Source organism: Gadus chalcogrammus, chromosome 23 (genome assembly GCF_026213295.1).
Source record: "Gadus chalcogrammus isolate NIFS_2021 chromosome 23, NIFS_Gcha_1.0, whole genome shotgun sequence".
NCBI lineage: Eukaryota > Metazoa > Chordata > Actinopteri > Gadiformes > Gadidae > Gadus > Gadus chalcogrammus.
Window position 1 is genome coordinate 16,443,431 of NC_079434.1, and position 25,724 is coordinate 16,469,154.

The window sequence follows — 25,724 nt, forward strand, 5'->3', positions numbered from 1 at the left end:
TATGTTATATAAATAAAATCACTTAATTATATTTCCTACTCATATCGGGTTGATTTAGTGTGTTTATCGCATAGCCAATCGCACAGCCCATAAACCCCTTTAGATTCTGGTCTGAGATGAAGCGGTGTGCACATTCTTTAATTATTTCAAACAAAGGACGGAAGTCATGAATAGTTTAAAATACAATCAATTCATATAGTTACACATAATATGATGGTTTCAACTTAAAACAAAAGAGTAAGAACATCTGTACTGACATATTTCTTTGTATGTATTAAATATTCGTTCATTTAGTGAGCTGCATAACGTGGATGATTATTTAGGTCATCTCATCTCCATCCTCCCTTTAGGTCCTGGATGCGCGCGCACATTTGCTCGGTCGCGCGAGAGGGCGAGCGGCTGGGGGAGGGGCGGGAAAACACCCAGCACGATCCTTATTTATTACGGCAGAGCAGGTCGTTTCGAGAAGACATTATAATATTATATCATTATATTATTGTATAATGATATAATATATGTATGATGTATTATGTTAGATCTTAAAGCTGAATGATCCGGCTCATGGTCGTCAGCGCGCGGAGAGGACCGTTGAAAAGGACCGCGGGAGGAACGCTCGTGCGGTGCGCGCCGCCTGGGTTTTTGATCTGGCCTCGAGCCGCCTGTCTCGTGCTGTGATGACGTCGACCTAGGACCAGGACTCTGTTCCCCTAGAACCAGGAACAGGACCAGGACTCTGCTCCCCAGCTTCAGGACCAGAAACAGGACTCTGCTGTCCTCCCAGCCTCAGGACCGGACTCTGCTGTCCCCCCAGCCTCAGGACCGGGACCAGGGCTCTGCTGTCCCCTCAGGACCAGTACTCTGCATTCCCCCTAGCCCCAGGACCAGGAGCTCTGCTGTCCTCCCAGCTTCAGGACCAGGACTCTAGTGTCCCCCCAGGACCAGGACTCTGCTGCCCAGCCTCAGGTCCTCTGAGTGGAGGACAGACTCCATCCACAGTCGAGACATGAGGTCTCTCCTGCCTGGCGTGGCATTGACTTGCTCGCTGCTCCTAGAGGTGAGGATGGGTTTGGTATAACGGAGGGTTCACCTCCTAGTAAAAGCGCTGTACACCTGCTGGAGGTGAGGTCTTGATGTTTAGTATAACGCAGGGTTATCCTCCCAAGTAACACCACTGTTCACCTGCTGATGGGAGCTCCTCCTGCGGCCATTCAGGTCTTCTGGTAATGTTGTCTTCCGAGATGCTGAGATCCTTTGTCTGTAAACCCCCACAGGGGATTTGATGCTCACCTGAGTCACATGGTGATGAGCTCTATACAAATAGAACTGCATAGTTGGGTTTCATGGGAAGTTATTGGCCGATACAACCTTCCTTCTGAATCAAAATACACGACATACGTGTCCGTAAACATAACCTTTATTTACTTGAACGTAAACAAATTATCTATGTTCACACTAACTGATAGTAAACATAAACCAACTGATACATGTACTAAACCTGAACTAACCAACTGATACATGTACTAAACTGGAACTAACCAACTGATACATGTAAACATGACCATCGAACCGATACTAGGAAACACATAATCAATGCCAGTAGTACTAAACATGAAATAACCAACAGATACTAGTAAACAATGATCTATTCTATTACTAAACATGAACTTACCCACTAATTTAAGTGTTAAACAGGAACTAACCAACTGATACTAGCAATGGTAAAAAAAAACACTAGTACTAAATATGAACTTACCAACTTATTTAAGTATCGACAGGATCAATGTTAGAACTAATTTCATTTACAAATTAAACATAATTGTTATATTTTACTACTGGTATAGAGAATCAAATTCACACAATGAAGCTACAAAGTCATAAATAACCTGTTCCTATCGATAGAGACAGAACATAAAAGTGTCACTTCGCTGTGGACAAGCTACATGCAGGGCTACTCTGGAGAATACCTTTATGGAGCTGCTCTGTAGTAGACCTACATGAAGCTGCTCTGTAGTAGACCTACATGAAGCTGCTCTGTAGTAGACCTACATGAAGCTGCTCTGTAGTAGACCTCTATGAAGCTGCTCTGGAATAGACCTACATGAAGCTGCTCTGGAGTAGACCTACTAGGGGTGGGAAAATAATCGATTCTTCGATTCATCGCGATTCTCGCTAGAACGATTCTGTCTCGATGCAGATAAATTAATAATCTTTTTTTTTTTTTTTTGCCTGCTGCAACATTCTGTTCGCCAGAGAGGGATAATTTTTGCAATTTTAAAATTATTGGATTGATCTTCAGTGTGTATTATTGGCCAATCTGATTTGTCTTGACACGATTGCGATTCAGCCTACACATAGCATGCGCGCAAACTCACAGCTAAGTTAATTCATCTGTCGATGTCTTTAATGATCATCACAAAAGTAGGAAGTGATTAGAAAAATCTGAGTAGCAAACCCAGATGTATGTATATATTTTTGAAAATCACGCATGGAAATGTACATAAAAAAAAATGTTGCATCGAGATGCATCGATAATCGCTTCAGAATTGAATCGTTGACCCCATAATCTGAATCGAATCGTGAGGTGCCAAGGATTCCCACACCTAAGACCGACATGAAGCTGCTCTGTAGTAAACCTACATGAAGCTGCTCTGGAGTACCTTCTTGAAGCTGCTCTGGAATAGACCTACTTGAAGCTGCTCTGGGGTAGACCTTCAAGAAGCTGTTCATCAGGGCTGCTCTGGAGTAGACCTTCATGAGCTGTTCAGCATCAGGACTGTTCTGGGGTAGACCTCCATGAAGCTGTTCATCAGGGCTGCTCTGGAGTAGACCTTCATGAAGCTGTTCATCAGGGCTAGTCTGGAGTAGACCTTCATGAAGCTGTTCATCAGGGCTGCTCTGGAGTAGACCTTCATGAAGCTGCTCTGGAGTAGACCTTCTTGAAGCTGCTCTGGAACGTAGACCTTCTTGAAGCTGCTCTGGAGTAGACCTTCATGAAGCTGCTCTGGAGTAGACCTTCATGAAGCTGCTCTGGAGTAGACCTGCATGAAGCTGCTCTGGAGTAGACCTTCATGAAGCTGCTCTGGAGTAGACCTTCTTGAAGCTGCTCTGGAGTAGACCTTCATGAAGCTGCTCTGGAGTAGACCTTCATGAAGCTGCTCTGGAGTAGACTTTCTTGAAGCTGCTCTGGAGTAGACCTTCATGAAGCTGTTCATCAGGGCTGCTCTGGAGTAGACCTTCTTGAAGCTGCTCTGGAGTAGACCTTCTTGAAGCTGCTCTTGAGGAGCCCTGATGATGAGCACCAGGACCAGCTGGTGAGAGCTTGGTGTTCAACAGCCTTATATGGGCATTGGTCTCAGGCTGCATGTGAATGCTGCTTTAATTCAGAGGGTTAAAGTGCTGGGTGGGCCTAGAGGTTTAATCTTCCTTATGTCAGGGTCTGGTTGTTAGTTAATAATTCTGGTCTAAAATAACTTAACAAATAGATGACAGATTTTCTTTGAATTTTATGGAAGAAGTTATTGAGTAAGTTATTGAGGTTATGTACTTACATTTACCCCTGCTAAATTTCCAATAGTCTTAGTTTCTTGTAAGACATTTTAAATTTATAATATAAAAAAATAAAAATGTAATGATTTTGTTGTTTGGTCGGTGTATATTGCCGTAGATATCCTTTACTTAAGCTAGACAACAATTTGTCATAAGGCATTGTAAATGTTATGTATTATTGTACGTTTCTAACTTTTAAGAGAATATAACATACTCTTAGGAATACATTGTGCGTTTAATTACCAAGTCTAACACAGAACCAAACAAACCTGATAAATGATTAAAATGATCCGTCATGTATATAATATATGTTTATGTATAAAATAGTTTGATTCTTCATCCCATAGAGTAGAACCTTACATACAGCTTAGCTGATGCAGTGGCACACATTATTCGAACAAAGGGTGTCATCGTTTTGTATTATCAACAAGCTTATTGTGCTATATCCCTGCATGGAGAAGGGAACCAGTTCCAGTTGATCAGGTTGTGCCTGGTGCAGGGTGTTGAAGGTGATCTGCTGGCCATACATACCCCTTATGGGACACACCCACGCAAGCGCAGTCTCTGAGATGTGACTCACTGCCTTCAGAGGCCCTCTCTTCTCTTTATGCTGAGCCAAGCAGCTTCCTGTAGGAAACAAGGAGTTTTAACAAGTAGCCCTATATGTGATGCTCAGTGGAACCACGTTACGGAAACTCAAGACAGGAATACTACATTTTAGTATATGATATGTATAGGGTATATAATGTAACATATCATTTATGTAATACAAGCTTTGTTGTTCATCTGCGATGAAGACTGAAGTTTAATATTCCCCCTTTCTGCTTCCTAATCTCGAGAGAATATCGAGAGACGGTTTCTTCCATATTAGTCCTGTTCACACATCGGATAATGCTTCACACATATTTTCCCGGGTGCCACACGATGTCCTGGGTATAAGTCCCATTCTTTTAATATCAGTGTGACATTAACCAAAAATCCTTATTTTCATATATATATAAACATATATATATATATAGAGATATATATATATATACATATATATAGATAGAGATCTAGGTAGATGGCATTAAGTCTGTGCTGTTCCGTTCTTCACACGTCACATCTAGAACGGCTGCCCTGGTGAGACATGCTGATTGGCTGCTGACTCTGTCTGTTTTCTGCTGTGTATCTCTTCCCTATGGTTGATATGAAGTGTTGAGGCTGAAGAACTGCTGATCCCTCGTGTGGAGGAGAGAGAAGGGCTTTGGCACGTCCTTTCTTTCTCCTTCACTTCCTTCCACTACTTCCCATGCTCAGTGTTGCACCAAGCTCCCATTCTCCGCTCCTGACCTGGAGACACTGTTGAGCGTGGGAGATGTTCTGGCCAAGGTCTATCTCCCTTTATTCTAGCACTTTGGACGACCAAGACAAACAACTAAATCATTCTGTCATTTTTTTCCTTGCTGTTTCCATCTCACATTTCACACTTCTGGGGAGCTGGAGACCTGACACACATATTATTCACATTATATATATGTGATGTATATGTGATGTGTTGGCACATAAAGACAACTGCTGCAAAGCTTGTTCATGTTTGCTAACAGAGTTCAGCTGAAGAGCATGAGTGTCTTTCACATAGTCTCGTTATCTGTATGCTTGAAATTTAAATCCAAGCACTTACCGTGTGAAAGAAAGGTCCATTTGGTACATCTCCAGACTTGAGCAGAATGTGCTGTTTCTCACCCGTTCCCCCTCTTCTGCCGGTCCCTCACGTCTTGAGTTCCAGCCCCGTTTTTAAGGGAGGGGTTGTACTGGTTGATGAGGATCCCGTCACATACCAATGTAACCGTAGACCAGATACTGGTCTCAGGTCCTCCTGTGTTCTGATGTAAACGTAGATCTGCTACTGGTCTCAGGCCCTCCTGTGTTCTGATGTAAACGTAGATCTGCTACTGGTCTCAGGTCCCTCCTGTGTTCTGATGTAAACGTAGATCTGCTACTGGTCTCAGGTCCCTCCTGTGTTCTGATGTTAAAGTAGATCTGCTACTGTTCTCAGGCCCTCCTGTGTTCTGATGTCCATGTGGCTTTGCTACTGGTCTCAGGTCCCTCCTGTGTTCTAATGTCCACGTAGATCTGCTACTGGCCTCAGGTCCTCCTGTGTTCTGATGCAAGTGTAGACTTGATACTGTTCTCAGGCCCTCCTGTATTCTGTCACTGAACCCTTTTCTTCTTCCTTTGTGTCCAGTGTGTGGAGGGAAAGAAGTACTGCTGGTATTTTGAAGGTGGATACCCCATCTACTTCATGTAAGTACTGAGTCTTTCCTTGTGGTGCTTTAGACATTCCTCCAGATCATTATTATTACACCAGTATGGCTCTCATTACACCAGTATTTTCCTAATTTCACCAGTATTGTCTTAATTTCACCAGTATGGCCCTCATTACTCCAGTATGGCCCTCATTACACCAGTATGGTCCTCATTACACCAGTATGGTCCTCATGACACCAGTATGGATTACGGTTAATATCAAATAAATAGACTTAGATCCACACATATCACTTCAAACATTAGTTATTATGACTTGAATCAATTTGTTAGTCACCTATTTTTTAAGGGACATTTACTTTACTGGAATTTGTCATTTACCATTTCAAAACTTAGACTGAATGACTGACTAATCCTTTATTTACACACCTTTAAATACTATTGTGATTGTAGGGCATCAACACAACAGGCCCAATGATGAGGCTGAAGAGTGAGGTGGTTTAACTAATATAGTGCAGAAATGCTGACACAGGCTTTACAGCTGATACTGCTGACTGCTCCATTTAAGCAATGTAAGGATTTGGGAATGCCAATACTTTCCCGTTACTGCAACCCACTTTATTGCCTATAAGCCGCAGAAAATGACTATTTTGGCTCAGTAAACCAATCTCTGATTGTTCTGTTATAATCCAATCACAAGGAGGCCTTAGGTCAGCAGCCCTTTGATGTAACGTCCTGATCTCAATGTGTGCTCCAAGTGACATTAGAAAGAAATACAATGAGTTATGTATAATGGTTATACAGAACAAAAGCAACACAAAGCTCTCCAACTCATCTCTCTTCAGAGTAGTGATTCTGCTGAACCGTAGTTCGAACCCTAACCCAGAAGGGGGACAGGGGGATCCGGTGGTAGAATAGTCTTAACCGAACTCTGTAGTGGAGAAGTACTCTCTGTAGAGGAGAAGTACTCTCTTTGTAGTGGTGAAGTACTCTCTGTAGAGGAAAATTACTCTGTGTAGTGGTGAAGTTCTCTCTGTAGAGGAGAATTACTCTCTGTAGAGGATAATTACTCTGTAGAGGAGAAGTACTTTCTGTGTAGAGGAGAGGTACTCTCTGTAAAGGGAGAAGTACTCTCTGTGTAGAGGAGAAGTACTCTCTGTGTAGTGGAGAAGTACTCGCTCTCTGTAGTGGAGAGGTACTCTCTGTAGAGGAGAAGAACACCAGTGAGTGTGAATAGAGGGTGCTGCTGATTGCAGCAGCTTGGAACTGGACTAGGAGAATAGGGGGACTAGGGGGGCATTGGGAGCCTCCATAATGAGGAGCCTCAATAATGACCATCAGGGACGAGACGTTCTGACCAACAAGACCAGTTTCCTTTGTAACACCAGAGTTTGTGTGTGTGTGTGTGTGTGTGTGTGTGTGTGTGTGTGTGTGTGTGTGTGTGTGTGTGTGTGTGTGTGTGTGTGTGTGTGTGTGTGTGTGTGTGTGTGTGTGTGTGTGTGTGTGTGTGTCAGATGCCGTTCCTATGAGGACTGCTGTGGGACCCGCTGCTGTGTGAGAGCTCTCTCCATCCAGAGACTATGGTACTTCTGGTGAGTCCTGACAGCACCTTCTGAGGGTTTATCACCCGAGTCAAATTAACTCGGTGTTCATGAGCAATGTTAACCATGAGAAATAAAGACTATTAGAGCTGTAATACTCTGCGATGACGTCCCATGTTAACCATGAGACAAAGACTATTAGAGCTCTAATACTCTGTGGTGATGTCCCGTGCTAACCATGAGACATGAAGACTTTAGAGCTCCAACAGTCTGTGATATCCCATGTTAAGCATGAGACATGAGGACTATTAGAGCTCTAATTCTCTGTGATGGTGTCCCGTGTTAACCATGAGAAAAGGAAGACTTTAGAGCTCTAACAGTCTGTGATGATATCCCATGTTAACCATGAGACATGAGGACTATTAGAGCTCTGATACTCTGTGATGGTGTCCCGTGTTAACCATGAGACATGAAGTCTATTAGAGCTCTAATACTCTGTGATAGTGTCCCGTGTTAACCATGAGACATGAAGTCTATTAGAGCTCTAATACTCAGTGTGATGTCCCTAGTTAACCTTGAGGCATAAAGACCATTAGAGCTCTAATACTTTGTGGTGATGTCCAATGTTAACCCTGAGACATGAAGACTATTAGAGCTCTAACACTCTGCGCCCAAGGCACCCTGAGGTAACTGTCTCTCTGGGTGCAGGCTGCTGCTGATGATGGGGGTTCTGTTCTGCTGTGGCGCCGGCTTCTTCATCCGCCGGAGGATGTACCCGTCAGTGCTGAGCGACGACCCCGCCTTCAACGTGTCCTTCACCAGGCAGGCCGTCGCCACGCCAGGTAACCACCGAGCGCCCTGCCTCTGATACCAACCAGTGACACTCACTAAGGGTCAGGGTCACGACCGTAACCATGCAGGGTCAGGGTTAGGGTTAAGACCCTGGCCCGTACCCTGCATGCTTAGGGTTAGGGTCACAAAGCTAACCCTCGGGGACAGGGTTACGACCCTAACCACTCTGACCCTAAGCTAACGACCCTAACTCGTCCCTCTGTCCGCTCCAGTGTTGCAGCAACCAGGGACCCTGCAGGGTTTCGGTGTCAACAGCAGGATGGGCGACCCGGGCGTTTCCACGGCGGCTCCGGCGTACCCGTCCCAACCGGGCGCCGCCCATCCCATGATGAGCTCCTACCCTCCGCCGCCGTCCTACTGCAACCACCCCCCGCCGTCGTACGACCAGCTGTTCCACGACGCCGCCGATAAGAAGTAGTGGGACGCCGTGGGGTTTGGAGGACGAGAGACCACCACCCTCACCCTCCCCCCCCCCCCACCTCAGAGTGGTGCTTCAACACAACGTCTGTCTGTGTGTCTGGCTGGCTGCAGGACGTACAGAGCGATGGCCCTGGACTCTGAACGCGCTGACATACACCAGGATGACTGACTCGTCGACAATTCAACAAGTGGCATTAGACATGTTGACCTCTGACCTGAGAGGCGGGGAGGAGGAGGGGGGGGTCTGGCTTTGCGACGCAGGCATGCATCTGTGTTTGTGATGTTTTGTGAACAATGTGGGGCTGTCCTTCTCCTGCAGCACAGCATGTAGCACATGCACAAGGGCACCCAAAACAAGAGAGAGCACCGGAGAAACAGCGAGTCTGACTAGTGAACACATCTGAATCATCTGGCCACAGTAAGACAAAGGGCCGGTCCAAGAGAAATGGCAGATTAGACATGCTTTACACAGTCTCACACATATGCACTCCCTCGCTTGCCTGTGCTTCGACCTTCTGCTTGAAAAGAACAGATTTGTCCTGTTTTAGATGGTAGGCCTGGAAATGTAAATCTATGAACAAAAGGGACCTTTGCCACACCGGGATCTTCAACTGTCACCCACATCGACAGGTGGTTTTTATGTATATTCTTTAGGTTGTGTTTTGAACATTTGTGCTGCTAAACGTAGATGAGCCGGTCCGTAGTTTGTGTCGCTCCATGATGTAGCTTCGTCATTTGGATGTCTCCTTCTTTCCTACGTCTTCTGCTTTAAAACACAGAATCTTTGTGAACAATGACTTGCACAACACCAACGCTGGCATTGAGAGTCCATATAATCAAGTCACCCTTTTCTAATTGGCCTTCTGTTGAAATAAAACATCCCCTCTTACACTAGAGATTGGGATTTGGAGTTAGTTTTGTCAACTGTGGACCCAAAGTTCATGGGGAAACGTTTCATCCTGTAACTATGCAAAAGATAATTTATAAATCAGTAGGAGGCTGTTTTGGTAACGTAGTCTTCCTCATGTTGTCTAGATTAGTTATTCTACTCTTCAGAGTAGTGATTCTGCTGGACCGTAGTTCTAACCCTAACCCAGAAGGGGGACAGGGGGATCCGGTGGTAGAATAGTCTTAACCGTCATTATACATCTGTGAAATATGTAAATAAAAGGTCACTTCTCTGATGAACTCGTTTCCTATTGGATGACTTTGTGAGCGTACGTGCACGTCTGTCCCTGACTGATGAGCAGAATGAGTGGTTACCTGTGGACTGGTTTACACAGGATCCTGGGACGATGCTCCTGTTCTAGAGGGCGTTACCACGGTTACCGCGGTTACCAGGGCTTCTGGGACATCCAGAATCTGTAAACAAACTGAGGGTAGTAGTGGTATCTTCTACTGAAGCACAGTACACGTATATCCTTCCTTTCTTGGAATTTATTTTCTAATATTGACGCCATGATTGCCATCATTGATGCACGTGAATACACAAAACACAGCTGTGAGGAGTGATATTTATTAACATGTTTTAATATGTTTTTTTCATGAACAACTTTAAGCCTAACCATTCTCTTTTGAATAAGATGGACAAACATGACAATCTTAAATCAAAACAAATTTACATGATATTAAATTCGACTCCAGGAATGCAAAATAAACTCACCTTCTTTTTGGCTTGGCTGAAGCCGGTAGAAACACTGACAGACAGGCAAACACACAGACAGACAGGCAAACACAGACAGACAGGCAGACAGACACAGGCAAACACACAGACAGACAGGCAAACACACAGACAGACAGACACACTGACAGACAGACACACTGAGCCTCACGGCTAGTAGAACTTGAGAAAACCACAACATGACCACCAGTATTTGGTGTCAAAAACATCCCAGGTTTGTTTTCAACACGTAAAGGGATTTTAAACTCAACCCAGTGAGGGAATCTGTTCAGGTCCTGATGGAGCTGCCTGGGGACAGCAGGAGGCCAGTGAAGGCACCGCTTGGTAACAGACGAGCCAACGTCCGAAGTTCTTACCGTCGCTATGGACTCAACCCTGTTTGATTGGTTGTGTTGCCACAACACTCATTGTCTCTTGATGTCCCAGATATGAACTGTCTGTTTTCAAGCTGATCCTTAATAGTACCCATCATGCATTTTGGGCAGCTTAGATCAATGTTTATACATAGACACCTGCAACATGACAGCATTACAACATCATAACAGCATCACTAGATGGCAGCAAACCCCAACATGTGGGTTAGTAGGGTTAGTTACTAGGGTTAGGGTTAGTGGCTGTCGAAGTACAAACAAAAAAAACCTTCTTTACTTTACATGACGAAAGTGCAGGAGAAGGAAAGTCGTTTAGACGATGTGTTGTGAATTGCAGTATAACACTATGAGTGAATAGCACTAAATGATTGAGCAAGAAGCATGCAAGCTTTAGAGACGCACTTTCTTTACAGGACTGCTAGTAACAGGCAACCAAACAGACAGCCAGGGCAGCACTGTCTGGCAAAACACGTTCAACACAGGACTTTAAACTACATTTCTACTACTATAAGGACCAATTGAACTTTTGGGAGACTTCACAGCTATTAAGCACAATATGGTTTAAACATGTGCGATGAAAGAGCAACCAAGCGCCTTTAAAGCGGTTCCCCTTCCATGTACAGCTGTTTCTTATATTTATTGTTGTTAGACATGAAACAGCTGGGCTGAATGCCTGTTCAAAAGTAAAGGGTTTCCATCTTCCAAAAACAGACGGACCAGAACAAAATACTAGAACACATTTCTTTGATCACCACGACGACGTGTCCCAAACGTCCGAATGAAAGTCACCGGTTCGGCTCCTTGTGTTCTCTGCCTTCCCTCCGCCATCATTGCTAGGAGAGGCCACACAGAGTCCAGTATTTCAGTGGCCTCCTTCATCCAACGTCCTCTCAGGAAGACGTCACTCACAGTTCCTCACCCCTACGGCCCAGGGTCAAGGCAGGTCAAAGTTCAAAGGCTGGGAAGCGGGAGTCTCCCGGCATGGCCATCTCTGACAGGTAGTGGATGGCTCCAGCCATACCTAGACCAGACGAGAGCTTGTTACTCCGACTTACTTAAACCTGCCCTCTGTCCCCTTTCTACTGCTGCCATTCACTCCCTTCAAACAGAGAGTAGTGTCTGTGTGGGTGTGGTTATTCATTGTCTTGTTGGAGGTACCTCCAAACAGAAGTGTCTGTGTGGGTGTAGTTATTCATTGTCTGGGTGGAGGTACCTTCAAACAGAGAGTAGGGTCTGTGTGGGTGTAGTTATTCATTGTCTGGGTGGAGGTACCTTCAAACAGAGAGTAGGGTCTGTGTGGGTGTAGTTATGCATTGTCTGGGTGGAGGTACCTTCAAACAGAGTAGGGTCTGTGTGGGTGTAGTTATGCATAGTCTGGGTGGAGTTACCTTCAAACAGAGTAGGGTCTGTGTGGGTGTAGTTATGCATTGTCTGGGTGGAGGTACCTTCAAACAGAGTAGGGTCTGTGTGGGTGTAGTTATGCATTGTCTGGGTGGAGATACCTCCAAACAGTAATGTCTGTGGGTGTAGTTATTCATTGTCTGGGTGGAGATACTTTCAAACAGTAGTGCTTGTGTGGGTGTAGTTATTCATTGTCTGGGTGGAGATACCTCCAAACAGTAATGTCTGTGGGTTTAGTTATTCATTGGCAGGGTGGAGATACTTTCAAACAGTAATGTCTGTGTGGGTGTAGTTATCGTTGGTTTGATGGAGGTACAATCAAACAGTATTGCCTGTGTGGGTGTGGTTATTGATTGTCTGGGTGGAGATACCTTCAAACAGAGAGTAGGGCCGGTCAGGGATGCGACAGCCGTGGGTCCCGTAGTCTAAACACCACTCAGCAAACTGGAGGGAGAATGACGAACAGTATATTAGAAGGTATGAACAGCTAGTGGTCAAGATCAGTTAAAGTAGCCTTTAGTTACAAGTGGTCCTCTGCAACACACACAACCCAAGAGAAAGAGAGGCAGAGGAACTAGAGGCTAGACCCCACAACACAAGAGAAAGAGAGAAAGAGGAACTAGAGGCTAGACCCCACAACACAAGAGAAAGAGAGGCAGAGGAACTAGAGGCTAGACCCCACAACACAAGAGAAAGAGAGGCAGAGGAACTAGAGGCTAGACCCCACAACACAAGAGAAAGAGAGGCAGAGGAACTAGAGGCTAGACCCCACAACACAAGAGAAAGAGAGGCAGAGGAACTAGAGGCTAGACCCCACAACACAAGAGAAAGAGAGGCAGAGGAACCAGAGGAACCAGAGGCCGGGAGGTCACCTTGCAGGCCCTGTAGAGGTACTTCTTCTCCCGGGTGGTGCGGTACAGAGAGAGGAAGGCGTAGCCATTCCCCGCCGTGCCGTGGCAGATCCCGTAGCCCTTCCTCAGCAGCCCGCGCTGCCAGATCACCTCGCCGCAGTCCACCGCCTCCTTCAGGTACTTCTCCTCCTTGAACAGCTGGAGGAGAAGAGACAGACACGGGGAGGGGTTCGTCACGAGGAAGCAGACCTCCAACCTCCTGGAGCAGGAAGGTCAAATGTTAGACCTTTGAGGAGCCTTGACTGCATCCACTGGTTTAAATACCATCGTCTCTCACCTGGTAGCCCATGAGTAGCATCATGTGTTAATCTCTCACCTGGTAGCCCATGAGTAGCAACATGTGTTAATACCATCGTCTCTCACCTGGTAGGCCATGAGTAGCATCATGTGCTAAAACCATCGACTCTCACCTGGTAGGCCATGAGTAGCAACATGTGTTAATACCATCGTCTCTCACCTGGTAGGCCATGAGTAGCATCATGTGTTAATACCATCGTCTCTCACCTGGTACGCCATGAGCAGCATGGGCACGACGCCAGGCGCACCGTGGCACCAGTGGACCAGGCGGTCGCTCTCGTTGCTGAGCGACGACGGGTAGTTGCCCGAGCGGAACCTCTTGTGGCGGAGGTAGTCGACGCTGGGCCGGACCACGCCCGCCAGGACGTCGGATGGCACCCGCGCCCCTGGCTGTGAGGGTGTGTGTGTGTGTGTGTGTGTGTGTGTGTGTGTGTGTGTGTGTGTGTGTGTGTGTGTGTGTGTGTGAGAGAGAGTGAGAGTGAGAGTGAGAGTGTGTGTGTGCATGGAATAAAGTGAGAATATTCATACAAAGTTTTCATTTGTTCCATTAAATACATATATACCGATATAATCCCAATACATTTTTACAGGCACTCCCGGCCTCCATGTGGCCTGCTGGTGGTGGATGATGGATGAAGGGATTGTAAAAAATAGATTTATAAATATTGACATCCATCTTAACAGTATGTAAATATAAAAGGTATGAATTCTGTAAACTAAATACAAAGCTTGAAAAGGAAAGTGTTGTGAAGAAACCTCTCTGGCCGGAGAGTTGATACCCTGTCTTATTGGTGCCTCCGGCGTTACTTGCCGAGTGTGTTAAAGCTCTAGTCTGCCCCGTTTCAGAGTTATTTACCATTTAATTATCTGCTGTGGATGCGCCAATAGAAGTGTGAATAAACACAGGGACATTTGCAAAAGTGACATTGGGTGTTCTTCTGAGTCCAGACATCCAACAAATCTGCAGCTCGTTTCCTTGGAAACAGTAAGATCAAATCATTATTTCTGTCCTTGTTCTAATCAGCCGTTCTGGTCTACAGAATGTTCCGAATGTTCCGCAGCGAGGTACTTAGCGAGTGTAGCAGAACCAAAAGCCGTCCACAAAAGAATAGAAGGGAAGCCAAAAACACTGTCCTGAAAGACTGACTAATAGGAGAGAGCGGTTGAAGGCTGCATGCAGTTTGACGAAAGGTCACGACCCGACGGACATCATCTCCATTAACCCCCCCCAGAGCTTTGAGAGGTTCTGACCTGCAGGAGCATGTAGAAGATGCCGGCCAGCCCGTGGGCCGCGCCCACATACTGTTTGCCGTGCCACTCGTACAGCAGGGGGCATCGCTCCGCCTTCTTCTGCCCCGCCGACAGCTTCTGCCCCGACTCCAGGATGGCCGACACCACCTGGGTAACAAACGGTTTAACCACGGGATCACCGTGGCGACCACTAGATCACCATACGGCGACCACTAGACCACCGTGGGAAACCACTAAACCCCCATGGGCGACCATTAGATCACCATGGGCAACCACTAGACCACCGTGGCTGACCACTAGACCCCCGTGGGCGACCACCAGATCCCGCTCCCCCTGCAGTGTGTGTGCAGACGTCACCTGGCTGATGGGGCCCTCGTCCACCGTGCCGGCCCCCAGCTCCTTGTTGACGTAGAGCAGGGCGTAGAGGTACCCCACCCGGCCGTAGAGGAGCTCGTCAGGGAGCTCCGAGTCCGGACCCACCACCGCTGGCTGCAGGAGGAGCAGCCTGACACACACACACACACACACACACACACACACACACACACACACACACACACACACACACACACACACACACACACACACACACACACACACACACACACACACACACACACACACACACACACACACACACACACACGATTTGCAAAAGGTGCAGCTTTCCATCCACAGCGTCAGAATCCATCCACCGGCGTCAGAATGCCCTTGAGGATTTTAACCAACAACTCTAAGGCTGGCGATGGCCCAGGCTTCCTGAGCACCAAGCTTTGAGTGCACAGTAACGAACGCTGTGCACTTAATACTGATACGCTTGTTGTCTCTCTTCAGTTTGACCAAAGCTAATAACCAATAAGAGCCCCTCCTGTCTGCAGCCTTCTAGGGGTTCTCCTCCCGTCTCTGGAATATGTTACTTCCACGTCCAGTGGAGAGTTCTGCTACCTACCGATGTTAATGATTTAGGGGTGGTGTTACGGATTTAGGAGTGATGTTACTTATTTAGAAGTGATGCTACTTATTTAAGAGCAATGTTCCGGTACCGATTTAGGAGAAATGTTCCTGATTTAGGAGCAATGTTCCTGATTTAGGAGGGATGTTCCTGATTTAGGAGCAATCTCACTTATTCAGGAGCGATGTCACTTATTCAGGAGCGATATTACAGAATTAACAACAATGTTACTGATTTTGCAACAATGTCACTGATTTATGAGCGATGTTCCAGTACTGATTTAGGAGTGATGTTACTGATTTAGGAACGATGTTATGGATTTAGGAGCAATGTTACTGATTTAGGAGCGATCTTACCAATTTAGGAGAGCTGTCCGGTACTGATTTATCAGCGATTTTCCCGGTACTGATTTAAGAGCGATGCTACTGATTTAGGAGCGATGTTCCGCTACTGATTTAGGAGCGATGTCCGGTACTGATTTGAAGCGACGTCCGGGACTGATTTAGGAGCGATGTCAGGGACGGATTTAGGAGCGATGTCCGGTACTGATTTAGGAGCGATACCCATAACTGATTTAGGATTGATGTTACTGATTTAGGATCAATGTAACTGAGTTAGGAGCGATGTCCAGTAATGATTTAGGAGCGATGTTACTGATTTAGGGGGGAATCTGTTACTGATTTAGGAGCTATGTCCAGTACTGTATTAGGAGCGATGTAAGGTACTGATTTAGGAGCAATGTTACTGATTCAGGAACGATGTTCTGGTATGGTGCTCTGCCACCTACTTGGTGATGCACTGCTTGCTGTCCTCTGTGTGGTTCAGCCGTTGGTAGACCACCGCCCCAACCGCCAGGGGTCCGGCGTCGCCACACAGGAAGGTCACCTTACGGCCGTTGAGGTTCCTTAGGCTCCTCTTCACATAGTCTAGCGCCCTCTGCAGGTGGGAGGCCTCACCGGACACCCGATGCAACTGCAGGTAGAGCAGGGCAATACCTGTGGTGAGAATAGATACAGACAAGACACAGATGTCATCAAGAAGAGCCATTCGAAGGATCCTACTGCAGGGGAGGAGACCAGTATCAGTACCTAGGTGGCGTGTAGCTGCGACATTGCTTCAAATAGTTTGCCAGGTGTTGATGAGCAGGCGGTGAGCCTCACCTGTCCATCCAGTGTAGGTGGAGCAGTCATGGGGGTCTGCGGTCTTGAGGCCCTCCTCCATCTGCTCCAGCAGATCCGTCATCTTGTTGTGCACCTTCTTCTGGAACGCAGCACTGACCTGCACATCGGGTTCAAACCGTTAAACTTTTATTCAGATCAGGCTGTAGCCTAACCCTAGCTATAGTATGTAAGCTCTGTTGGTTCGCTATAGCATGTTAGCTCTGTTGGTTAGCTAAAGCATGTTAGCTCTGTTGGTTAGCTAAAGCATGTTAGCTTTGTTGGTTAGCTAAAGCATGTTAGCTATGTTGGTTAGCTAAAGCATGTTAGCTCTGTTGGTTAGCTAAAGACTGTTAGCTCTGTTGGTTAGCAAAAGTATGTTAGCTCTGTTGGTTCGCTATAGCATATTAGCCCTGTTGGCTAGCTATAGCATATTAGCTCTGTTGGGTAGCTATAGAATGTTTGCTCTGTTGGGTAGCTATAGAATGAGAGCTATTTTGGGTAGCTATAGCAGCACTATTATAATAATAATAATAATTAATAATTGTTTTAATGATCATTCTCACCTCTCCGTCGGCGTCCAGCGGCTCTCTGGACCCCCCGTCGGCTTCGGGGTCGGAGGTTGCGACCCCCGTGGGGGCCCAGTCGGGACAGCGGTTCAGGAAGTAGCGCTCCTCCATGTCGCCATCTGTCGCCGACAGTAGCTTCAGCTTGGACACGTGATCGCCCATGTCGACGGCGTCCCGCCCGGGACAAGAAGACCCGCCGCGCTGAACGAGATGAACCCATGATGGGTGACCAGGAAATTAAACCATGAAGTGAGACCAAGAGGTGAAACCATGAAGTGAGACCATGAGGTAAAACTATGATAGAGAAGACACCATATGAAGTGAGACCATGAGAGAGATGAAACCATGAGAGAGATGAAACCAGGCGGAAACCAGGAGGTGAGCACTTGGTTTGCTGCAGATGCAGCCGAACCCTCAATAAAACATCATCAGTTCAACAGATCCAGATCAATGTGGATCGACCGGACAGCACGGATCATAATACACACATCACACAATGAGATGCAGCTAGTGTGTCGCCAATTAGTACGGCAGTCTTTGGTTCATGAACAACGACATGGAGACTGAATGAGAAGAAGAGTGAGAGGAGACAGAAGGCGTTTGTCCATCGGGGCTCACCGGAGGGTTGGAGCCTGGAACTCACCGGAGGGTTGGAGCCCGGAGCTCACCGGAGGGGTGGAGGAGCTCACTGGAGGGTTGGACCCCGGAGCTCACCGGAGGTTTGGAGGATCTCTAAGCTCCGCAGCGTCACCCGAGCCGCTCCTCCATCACTCCATCTCCGCTCGCTGTTCTCTCACAACGAAACCCTGCAGCCCCTCGTCCGTCGTCCGCTCCAAGAGGACCTATAAAGAGGTCCTGTGTGGAGATCCTATCGAGAGGACCTATAGAGAGGTCCTGAATTGAGGTCCGGTTCTAGAGAGGACCTGTCCTGTATACAGATAGAGACGACCTATGGAGAGGTTCTGTATAGAGCTCTGGTTCTATCGAGAGGAGAGAGGTCCTGTATCTAGGTCCGGTCCTAGAGAGAGGACCTATAAGAAGGTCCTGTATAGAGGTCCGCTTCTATTGAGAGGACCTGGAATTGGTCCTGTATACTATAGGTCCGGTCCGATAGAGAGGTCCTGTATAGAGCTCTGGTCATATCGAGAGGACCTAGGTCCCGTATAGAGGTCCGGTCCTGGAGAGAGAATAGAGAGGTCCTGTATAGAGGTCCGGTCCTATCGATAGGATCCAGGATCCTGGGTCGTGTTCCTCTGCGCTGTCATGGCTTATTTTTTACGCACAACCAATACAACGAAATATACTCCCCCGCCGCCGTAACTCACACACTCAAATGCACGCACGCACGCCCGCACACACACACACACACACACACACACACACACACACACACACACACACACACACGCGCGCACATACACATACACCTACACACACACACACACCATCTGTTCGGACTATGATTCCCATTTCTAAGAATCGAGTCAGCTGGTGGGGATGCAGAGCAGCCTGTGTGTGTGTGTGTGTGTGTGTGTGTGTGTGTGTGTGTGTGTGTGTGTGTGTGTGTGTGTGTGTGTGTGTGTGTGTGTGTGTGTGTGTGTTTATCTGTTTAATGCTCAATAATTTCGACAGGTTCGGATTAAGCACCACATCCATCCTCTGTCAGCTCGTTTTTGTTGTTTTAAAGAGAGACCATGTTTCTCCGATGCCTTGCTCATTGGACCCACCCCCCCCCACCCAAGCACTGCCCCCCCCCCCCCCCCCCGGTCCAGCACTGGTCTGGGAGGACCACATGGATGACAAGGTTTGAGAAAGCCGTCATCACTTCTTCAAGTTCCAGTTTCAGTCTCGTATTGTCAGACATAACCAGAGTCAGACTGCATCACTAAGGACATAATGTAGGAACATATACTTTCATCACCCTTACCCATGAGCTCTTTAGTGCTTGAGAGCTTGGTTAACGAACATTCTTCTTTACGGTGATGTGAAAGGATTTCGTGATCACTGTGATGTTGTTTATTTTCCATCTATTTTTCTAATGTCAGATTTCATCGTCTTGTAATTGCAAAAAAGCTTGATTACTATCCTGTGTCGTGAATAAAGTGCTATCAATGTTGCCCTCTACTGGTGGGAAGACGTAGCTATTTGGCAGGATTCTGATTCTTTACTGAGTTTGATCAAATAAATGAAGCTTGTTTGAATAAATATTTAATTTGTTTTGTTGGGATTAACTGAAGTACATCTTGCTTGGCTTTTGGTGGACACAAAAAGGAAGGTGTAAAACTAATGCTATTCAATTACATTACTGGATATTGGAGTATGAGTGTGACAGTTGGCCTGGAAACGACCCAGGGATCTCGATTGAAACTATGACGGATGTGACTGATTCAATGTTGCACGTATCATCACGTTTTATTTCCATTATTTTTTCTTATGGCTGTTTGCTGAACAAGTCTTCATGCCGACGAGACAAGTAAGTGACACAATTCTTTATGAAACTCTTAGCTTCTTTATTCAAACCATTTGCTACTCCAGCTTGATCAGAAATGAACAAGGTATCTGCCCTCTATGTCCTATGTCTTCCCTCGGTCTGAACACACTATATATGGTGTAGTTCAACTTCAGGTTATAATATGGTAGAAGTAGTAAAGGGTTGGGCACAGTAGCTGAGAATGCATCTACTTTCCCTCCTGCCTCATTTGTATTTATTATTTTAAACAAAGGAACATTTGACACAAGGCATTTATACCGGGACTCAGTGGGGCAGAGATTCAGCAAGAACTCACTTTACAGACCGAGTACAGAACATCAGTACACACCGTCAGTACAGACTGAGTACAGACCGTCACTACAGACTGAGTTCAGACCGTCACTACAGACTGAGTTCAGACCGTCACTACAGACCGAGTTCAGACCGTCACTACAGACTGAATTTCAGACCGTCACTACAGACTGAGTTCAGACCGTCATATCCGACCGTCAATACAGACTGAGTTCAGACCGTCAGTACAGGTCGAGTGCAGAATGAGTACAGACCATCAGTACAGACTGAGTAAAGACCGTCAGTACGAGTAGAACGTCAGCACAGACTGAGTACAGACCGTCGGTACAGACAGCTTAGTAAGAACAGAAGCAGCAAACTGCGTGAACACAAACACAATACAAGGCCTTCTGACATTTAAGTACCATGACAAAAGTTTTATTCTCTTACATTTTTTAAGCATTTCATAGAAACAAAAATCAAACCAAAAAAGTATAAATTGCAAAGTTGGAGTAAACAAATTGAGAAAATATTTACAGTGAGGTAAAACACATTGGTCTTAAAGGAGGTATCTTCTTTTCATTTTGATGACCTTTTAGTTTGTTCATTCTCAGCCTTTAAAGCAAGTGATGCAGACTTCAATACAGAAACACGATCACATGCGGTTTTGTCCTTCAGGGTGGAATAGGAAAAGAAAAGCCGAGTTCTGCCAAATGAAAGGAGTTAGTCTGGTTGCTAAGCAGCCTCTCAAGGAAGCGGACGTTTATACTGGTCGCTCTGCAGAGCCCTTCAGTGACCCAAACCAATCAACACAACCTTGACTAAGCCTGCTTAGAAGTTAGCCAACTCTAAAACCCTCAACACTGAACCTAATTTACACACATTTTAAAAATTGCATCTCATTTGCTTATTTTTTTCTTGGATATTAAACTTTTCATACAAACTTTGGTAATCATTCTGTCACATAATTCATATCCAATCAGGAACAGGAATTGCAAGGCTACAGCTTGTGCTCTTCCTGTTCTCCTCAATACCATAGGAGAGCCACAAAACCGCGCTGGGGCGTGTCTGCTGTCACTGGGCACCAGTCTCCTAACTGGGGCGTGTCTACTGTCACTGGGCACAAAGGTCTCCTAACCAGTCTCCTAGCTGCTCCCCCCGGGTTGTAACTCACGCTGCCCCAATGACGATACGGTCACAGTGAGTGGATCGTGTTAGCATAGGTAGATCATCTGACCGGCGGGATCCTATAGGGCCGGTTGAGGATTTGCATAAGACACCGTTGGGGGTGCATATGTTCATCGATATTGCATATCCAACAAGTGCTGTAGCTGTGCTGTGTTCTAACCCTCACCCTTTGGAGGTGGAACCCTGGCTCAGCTGGAGGAGACACTGACATGTGTTCCAATACATCCACAGCTGCTCCAGGACCTGTTGTGACCCTAAGAGCGAGGGGAGCACTAGTGGTACACTTTGTCCACGTAGTCTGCATCTGCTTGCGTTGAGAAGTAATGAAAGACTACAGGCGGCCTTGGTCACTATACAGATGACTAAATGCTAGCATTTTCTACCTAGGTTTGAGTCACAGAAGGGCACAGATATTTAACGCTTACAGCAGACAAAGAACCAGATAAGAATTTGGGTGGTAATCTTCTTAACGTTGTGGGCATAGCTAATTACTTCTACCTTTCAATTAAAGTGGATTTGCTTTGGGGAACTGACCAGTCTTATAGAGTATTGGCCCTTTTAAGTGAGTAGAAAATTCAACAAAAAAATACTATTTTATATTCTATTAAAATGTCATCTCGCTTGAGAATCAAGTTCAATGACAAAGGCATTAACCACGTATAAAGAAACATTCCCCCTAAACACCTGAATCTGGACCATATCTAAGCATGTTCACATGAAGGAACCAAATGAAAACAATATTTAATTAATAAATACATGTGCTTTTTAAATTAAGAAATTAATAAAACATGTGATTGCAAATGCTTTTTTCTTCCTAAATTCTCTATATTTTTTGTAATTGTTTTGTCCAATTTAATTATGTTCAATAAATGTTGTTTTAACTCATTGGCGGTTGTATTTCTATGATAATGAATTAATCTATTTATCAATTCCCGCTGTATGTCCGCTCTTCACTTGACTTCAGTATTTCTTTGTGACGGTGGAAGCAGATTTCTGCTGGTCAGTAAACCAGCGATGAGTCCATTTGCTGAACGGACGTTCATGTGCAGACCTCTGCTTTCCTCGCTCTATTGGATTCCTACAGAAGACCGTTTCTCCACTAGGGAGAAGGCACCTCTGAAGAACCTTTAAGCGTACAGACTCCAGTGGAGCTCATCACTGGCTTCTCTCTTATGCGTCACAAAGAACTATGGAAATGAATGAATGCAAATATACAGAGTGTGGAAACAAAGAAATAGGGCTGGTAAACACACAGAATACTGAGCGAAACATACTCGAATAATTGCTATAATTGGGAGTAAAAAAAATACAGAAACCATCAGATCATGAGAACAACTTTTCACTTCTGACATGTATTCAGATATTTCTTAATTTCGTTCACACATTTCTATATGCATTTATTGACTTAAAAGGCTGTTATGTTTGGTCCTTTAAAGAGTAACCGAAGACTGAACTAATACTACTTCATTTGTAGATTGGTTAGTCACAAGGCTGGAGCCGAGTTTGGTTCTGAAGGGCTCAACTGGAGCGCTCTGGGTCCAGGTCACGGTCTAGAGTGGCCATGACCTGGACCTCAGCAAGGGCTCAGTGGTCTGGAGCTCTAGTCTAACCTGGGGGACCCGGGGTCGAGACCTCGACCTCCGGGAGGGCTGAAGGAGAACAAAGCAGATTATTCAGTAATGTAACCAGAAGAGGAAATCATATGCGGTGTATAAAACCAGAGTCAGAAGTCTTTTTACAAGTGAAGAAAGTAAAGAGGAAGGCTGCTGGTGATCATTAAGACAGAATGAACAGGTGTCCTGGTGGAGGCGAACCAGGGGAGGTGCTGTTGAGTTGAGCTTTTGTTGTTGTTAATGTCCCAGAGTATGACTTGTCTAGCAGAACATGAACACCACACAGTCCAATCAAGAACTGTAGCTGAATGAATGTTGATAGTCTACTGTCCCCCCCCCCTCCCCCCCCCATCTTGGGACCCTGAAGGCTTGGATAGGGTGAACCCAGACCCCTGGGCTGGGGTTAGGGTCAGGGTTGGAGTGGGGGTTAGGGTCAGGGTTCAGTAGAGGCAATGAATGAACCCTCTTTTGCTTTGAGATAGCAGCAAACGATTGACGATTCTCTTCTCTTTTATATCAAACCGGTTTAAAACCGTAGACCCCCCCCCCCCCCCCTTCCCACCCAACACACGTAGAAGTTCCTTCCATGGGAAAACAACATTTGTGAAAGTTCAATTTCTATACAGGTGTATATGGCACAGAAATTCGTTTTTTTTGTTTTGATGCACTTGTGGAGAGTTTGCTGTGGTTGATTATTCAATCACACAGACTATTTTGATAACTTTCATACAAAACAGGCTTTCAAAATGGAGGACTAATATGGGCTCCAGTTGATACAAAAGTGAACTTGAGGAGCCACAGAATAGCGACATGGCACAGATTGAAGTCAGGCAATGAGGATATGTACTGTACATCCAACCGGAGCTGGCCCCCTCCTCAGCAGGACGGCCAGACTCCATAGCAGCACATCAATACATTGTCTAAAACCAAAGAAGAAGAAGAAAATAAAGACAAACTTAACTAGTTAGCTAGATAACTAGTCGACCAGGTCCATAGGGCCACACATCTAAACCGTGAAGTGCACTTGCTGAATAACCAGATATTCTTTCAAGTGACATTTGAAGAAGGACCAAACTCACAGGCCGTGTGTCAGTATTCCAAGTAGTTGTTATTTAAATGTTATTTGACGGGTTTGAACTGGTTTAGCTGTGTGGCAGTATGGCCCCGAGACAATAAATAAGACTGTGCTACATATCATTTTTTGTCCTTAAGATTATATATGATCAGTTTTAAACAAAGTACCGGTAATCATTCATATATATGTTTTACAGAAGAAACAAAAGCATATTTTGTTGGTCCCTTAAGGCTTGCAAAGCTGAAATGACAAAGTTGCAGTTTTCTCTTTTGTTTTTGCGGTGGCATCTTCAGAAATGTACATTCTAGTAGAAAAAGATCTTGCCGTTAAAAGGACAAAACATAAATCAACTAAACCACGTTACTCCAAATCAATGGAAAAACCTATGGCTTAGTAAATATCCACTTGCTATATTTAAAACGAATGTACATCACTCCAAGTTTTTTTTAAGTTTTGATTATCATTTGATAAAAGTTAATGCTTGAAAACAACATGCCTGCCCCCCCCTCCATTTTGTAAACAACGGCACCAATGCGGTCGAGACCAAAGCGGCTGTTTGCTCGGCCCCTGACGGAGGAGCTGGGGCCCCCTGGGGACCACAGGATGAGCTGCTGCTGAGGTGCAGGCTGGCTGAGGCGCAGGCTGGCTGATGGCACCAGGGAGAGGGCTCAGGTTTGAGTTTGGCGTGCACGTGTGTGTGTGTGTGTGTGTGTGTGTGTGTGTGTGTGTGTGTGTGTGTGTGTGTGTGTGTGTGTGTGTGTGTGTGTGTGTGTGTGTGTGTGTGTGTGTGTGTGTGTGTGTGTGTGTGTGTGTGTGTGTGTGCTCCTCAGCGCCCCTAGAGGCCGTCGCTGCTCAGAGCACATGCGCACCACACGCACACCACGTTGTGGACACACACACACACACCACAGACACACAGTCTCCTACCGCACGCTGGAGGTGGACGAGCTGTCAGTTAAAGCTGTGGCACTCGAAGGGTAGCCTGGAAGGCATGGCGGCAGCGGTCCCCTGTTGTTCTGTTAGTCATCTAGTGTTATAGTTCTATCGTCATCTCGTGTTGTATTTCTATTGTCACCTGTGTTGTAGTTCTATTGTCATCTAGTGTTGTAGTTCTGTTGTCACCTGTGTTGTAGTTCTATTGTCATTTAGTGTTGTAGTCCTGTTGTCATCCTGCGTTGTAGTTCTATGTCATCTCGTGTTGTATTTCTTTTGTCCTCTCGTGTTGTAGTTCTGTGTTGTCGTTATGTCGGTTTGTAGTTCTATTGTTGTTGTCCGCCTGTGTTGTATAGCATAAATCATTAGTTTGCATATGTTCCAGCATGTTAGCGGAGAATGAATGAGATTCTGTCCAAAATAAAAATTCCAAATGTAGCTAAGAAATTGAGACACACAAATAATGACAAAATAAAATGCTGAGGAATCGGATACTCTGTCATAGAAAGAAATTAAATGAACTGACCCGTCTTGCCGGTAATACTGATGGCGGTTCAGAAAACAAAAGGGACAGCAAGGGGGCGTCGCCACACAGAACACCAGCCTCCCAGGAGGGGACAACACTGGCAGAGGGGACACCAGTGGTAGAGGGGGACACCAGTGGAGGACACCAGTGGCAGAGGGGACACCAGTGGAGCACACCAGTGGCAGAGGCGGGCACCACTGGGAGGAGCTCTGCTGCCCATGCTGATGAAGGGCTGCTGAGTGACGTCAGCAGCATGAGAGAGCAGGCCTCCCTCGTGTCTCTGTGGTGTACTGGCTCTCAGGCCGGAGCACCATTGGTTGGGTCTCTGTTGGACCCTCCCAGACCTGGTTTACCGGGACCTCCCCAGAGCGCGGAGGAGAGCGGGGGTCTGGCCTTCACTCCCTCACAAGCTTTCAGGATGAGTCCTCCAGC

At 46.0% G+C, this 25,724-nt stretch overlaps 3 protein-coding genes across 4 annotated transcripts in view; 1 reads left to right on the forward strand and 2 right to left on the reverse strand.

Moving 5' to 3' along the window:
• Nucleotides 1-414: 414 nt before the first annotated feature.
• Nucleotides 415-9,810, forward strand: vopp1b (VOPP1 WW domain binding protein b). The gene is made up of 5 exons (XM_056584361.1): nucleotides 415-1,054; nucleotides 5,774-5,832; nucleotides 7,308-7,385; nucleotides 8,043-8,176; nucleotides 8,399-9,810. The coding sequence occupies exons 1-5, from the start codon at nucleotides 1,004-1,006 to the stop codon at nucleotides 8,602-8,604; spliced, it is 528 nt and encodes a 175-aa protein (XP_056440336.1). The 5' UTR covers nucleotides 415-1,003; the 3' UTR covers nucleotides 8,605-9,810.
• Nucleotides 9,811-10,082: 272 nt separating this feature from the next.
• Nucleotides 10,083-18,444, reverse strand: lancl2 (LanC lantibiotic synthetase component C-like 2 (bacterial)). 2 transcript variants are annotated; one of them, XM_056584359.1, is made up of 10 exons: nucleotides 17,840-18,444; nucleotides 17,194-17,397; nucleotides 16,631-16,748; nucleotides 16,258-16,465; nucleotides 14,876-15,023; nucleotides 14,519-14,665; nucleotides 13,475-13,657; nucleotides 12,932-13,108; nucleotides 12,431-12,503; nucleotides 10,083-11,679 (listed from the first exon to the last, which is right to left on the reverse strand). In XM_056584359.1, the coding sequence occupies exons 2-10, from the start codon at nucleotides 17,356-17,358 to the stop codon at nucleotides 11,603-11,605; spliced, it is 1,296 nt and encodes a 431-aa protein (XP_056440334.1). In that variant the 5' UTR covers nucleotides 17,359-17,397; nucleotides 17,840-18,444; the 3' UTR covers nucleotides 10,083-11,602. The 2 variants fall into 2 exon arrangements, with proteins under 2 accessions (XP_056440334.1, XP_056440335.1); XM_056584360.1 differs by having other exon boundaries at nucleotides 17,815-18,444.
• Nucleotides 18,445-23,687: 5,243 nt separating this feature from the next.
• The window catches only part of tgfbr1b (transforming growth factor, beta receptor 1 b), a 24,910-nt gene continuing 22,873 nt past the window's right edge, over nucleotides 23,688-25,724 (reverse strand). Inside the window, exon 9 of the mRNA XM_056584679.1 lies at nucleotides 23,688-25,724. This exon is cut by the window's right edge and continues 516 nt beyond it. The gene's annotated coding sequence lies outside the window, so the exon portion shown is untranslated.

Coding starts and splice junctions, on each gene's coding strand:
- lancl2 (XM_056584359.1), bottom strand. CDS start 17,358: ATGGGCGATCACGTGTCCAAGCTGAAGCTACTGTCGGCGACAGATGGC. Junction 16,749..17,193: donor CGCTGGACGCCGACGGAGAG/GTGAGAATGATC, acceptor CCCGATGTGCAG/GTCAGTGCTGCGTTCCAGAA. Junction 15,024..16,257: donor AGCAAGCAGTGCATCACCAA/GTAGGTGGCAGA, acceptor TGTGTGTGTCAG/GCTGCTCCTCCTGCAGCCAG.
- vopp1b (XM_056584361.1), top strand. CDS start 1,004: ATGAGGTCTCTCCTGCCTGGCGTGGCATTGACTTGCTCGCTGCTCCTA. Junction 7,386..8,042: donor CAGAGACTATGGTACTTCTG/GTGAGTCCTGAC, acceptor CTCTGGGTGCAG/GCTGCTGCTGATGATGGGGG. Junction 8,177..8,398: donor GCAGGCCGTCGCCACGCCAG/GTAACCACCGAG, acceptor TGTCCGCTCCAG/TGTTGCAGCAACCAGGGACC.